At 54.7% G+C, this 2004-nt stretch overlaps 1 protein-coding gene across 1 annotated transcript in view; it reads right to left on the reverse strand.

Annotated features, from left to right (window-relative positions):
- The window catches only part of LRRC23 (leucine rich repeat containing 23), a 16500-nt gene that overhangs the window by 12803 nt on the left and 1693 nt on the right, over window positions 1-2004 (reverse strand). The window contains exon 2 of the mRNA XM_009329982.1: window positions 979-1127. Within this exon, the coding sequence (XP_009328257.1) occupies window positions 979-1127 (149 nt within the window). The remainder of the gene's footprint in view (window positions 1-978; window positions 1128-2004) is intronic.

Consider the following 2004-nt stretch of genomic DNA (forward strand, 5'->3'; position numbering starts at 1 on the left):
CCGCAGGCGGTTCGGCGGCAGCCTCAGCCAGGCGGGCCTCGTCCTTTGGGCTTTCCCAGAGGTGACCCTTCTCTCACCGGCGTTATCCTTGCCCCCCCTAATCCAGACCTTTCTGCTGCCTCAGACAGGGCGAATGTGAAATCCAAGGTCTCGTCAGCTCTGAGTAACACCCCCCCCCCCCCCAAAAAAAAAAGAGACTTCTTGCGTTTCGCAGGCACTGCTCCGGTTAGTGCAACCCGCAGCTAAGGCTCGATTTCCTGCAGCAACGCGGGCACTGCTGATTTGCCGTTCATCGGCTATCCAAGCTCCCCGCTGTTTCTTTTTTCATCATCCTGCTTGGCAGTACTCCTCCCAGCTGACTGCTTGTGTTAGTTTGCTGTTCCGACTGCAATAGCTTGTCATTTTTGATATTAAATTCCATGTGGAAATCTCAGAGCGTGTCTCTCCTTCATCAGAAGGACTTTGTGATCTTACTCTACCTTCCCGAGTGCTCCCAGCCCTTCCTAGCTGGGAGTTAGGAGCGGTTATTAGGAGCGTATCCAGAGACTTGAAGGATAATTTTTGTAGGAAGGGACTACTGGAGGTCGTCCTGTCCACCCCCCAGCTCAAAATGGGGCCAGCTTCAAAGTTAGGCTGGGCTGTATGGGGTGGTGGTCACTCAGGTGGCGAATATCTCTGAGGAAAGACATTCCCTCTGGTAAATGTTTAATTAACATGTTGAGCAGAATTAGGCTCCAGCTATGTGTGAAACCCCCCACGACATGATCTCCTGGATGCCAGGAAGCGGCTTTTGGGGTACGGTGTCCCAACCTGCCGCAGGTGGATGCTGCTTCAGCCCTCTCCTCGAGGCTGGGGAGCTGGGGAGGGCTGAGGCTGCCAGTGCCCCGCAGGTGCCATCGGCGCCTGCCCAGCTTTGGCACCCGCGGGCAGGTGGGTGGCTGTGCTCCTGCCGGCTGCCAAGCGGAGCCGGGCGTTTACCGGCTGGGAACGCTGCTCAGAGCTGATGGCCGCCAGTGTTTTGTGGTTAGTACCAAAGTCCAAGGCCCTGCTCCCTTTCCCTTCGGTGCACTTTGCTCCTTCGCAGCCCCCGGGCAACGTCAGCGTTAGATAAGCTTGTCCAAGATGAGCTGGACACACAACCGTCAGACACGAGTCTCACGCTCTCGCAGCGTGTGTGCCAGCCATCACCCCTCCTGCAAAGCACCCTTCTGTGGCCAGGGCTGCATGGCAAGCTGCCGCCCGTGTCCCCTGCCTCGTCCCACTTGACTCCCTGGTGCTGACCTCTTCTCCTGTGCTACACTCCCCCCATCTGAATTCACTCCCTGGTCATTAACCTGCATATGATCTGGTTTTCCACGATATCCCCAGCAAAAAAAAACCCTCTACGCATAAAGCACTCCAGCTCCTCTTGCCTTTGCTTTCCAAGGCTTTAAGGAGCCCTTCAGCAAATCGGTGCTGGAGCAAAAGCGACAACATGCTTTTCTTCCCATCCCTCATCCCTTTATGCTGAAGAACGGACTGGTAGAAGTCGTGTGTGCCTCTATGCACGTTTTATATAGTCTTACAACAGGAACATACGGCTCAATTGCCTTGTTTGTAGATGACCAAAGAACTTAAAAGAAACAAGAGAAATTATATAAGGATACCCAAATCTTTGAAAGAGAGAAATTTTATTTAGGTTATATATAAAAAAGGAAGATCCCAAACCTAACTATACTGATCATTAAGCAGGTTATGTGACAAAAGCTCGTCTGCACATCCACAAAGGAGCACAGGGAGACGACGGCAGGAGGGGGAGCCCAAACAGCACCCTGCCAGGCTGCTCCCAGGCCCATCACGGGAGCCGTCAGCCCACTGAAGGCCCAGAGGAGCACAGGGGCACGATGGCAGGTGGGAACCCAAATTAAGGACTCAGAGGAAGGGACGCCCTGTCCGGGCCCCTCCCAGGGCTGTCCCAGGGGAGCCTCAGTCCCAGAGCACCTTTAGGGCTGGGGGGGTCGCTGC

This window comes from Pygoscelis adeliae, unplaced genomic scaffold (genome assembly GCF_000699105.1).
Source record: "Pygoscelis adeliae isolate BGI_AS28 unplaced genomic scaffold, ASM69910v1 Scaffold120, whole genome shotgun sequence".
Lineage (NCBI taxonomy): Eukaryota > Metazoa > Chordata > Aves > Sphenisciformes > Spheniscidae > Pygoscelis > Pygoscelis adeliae.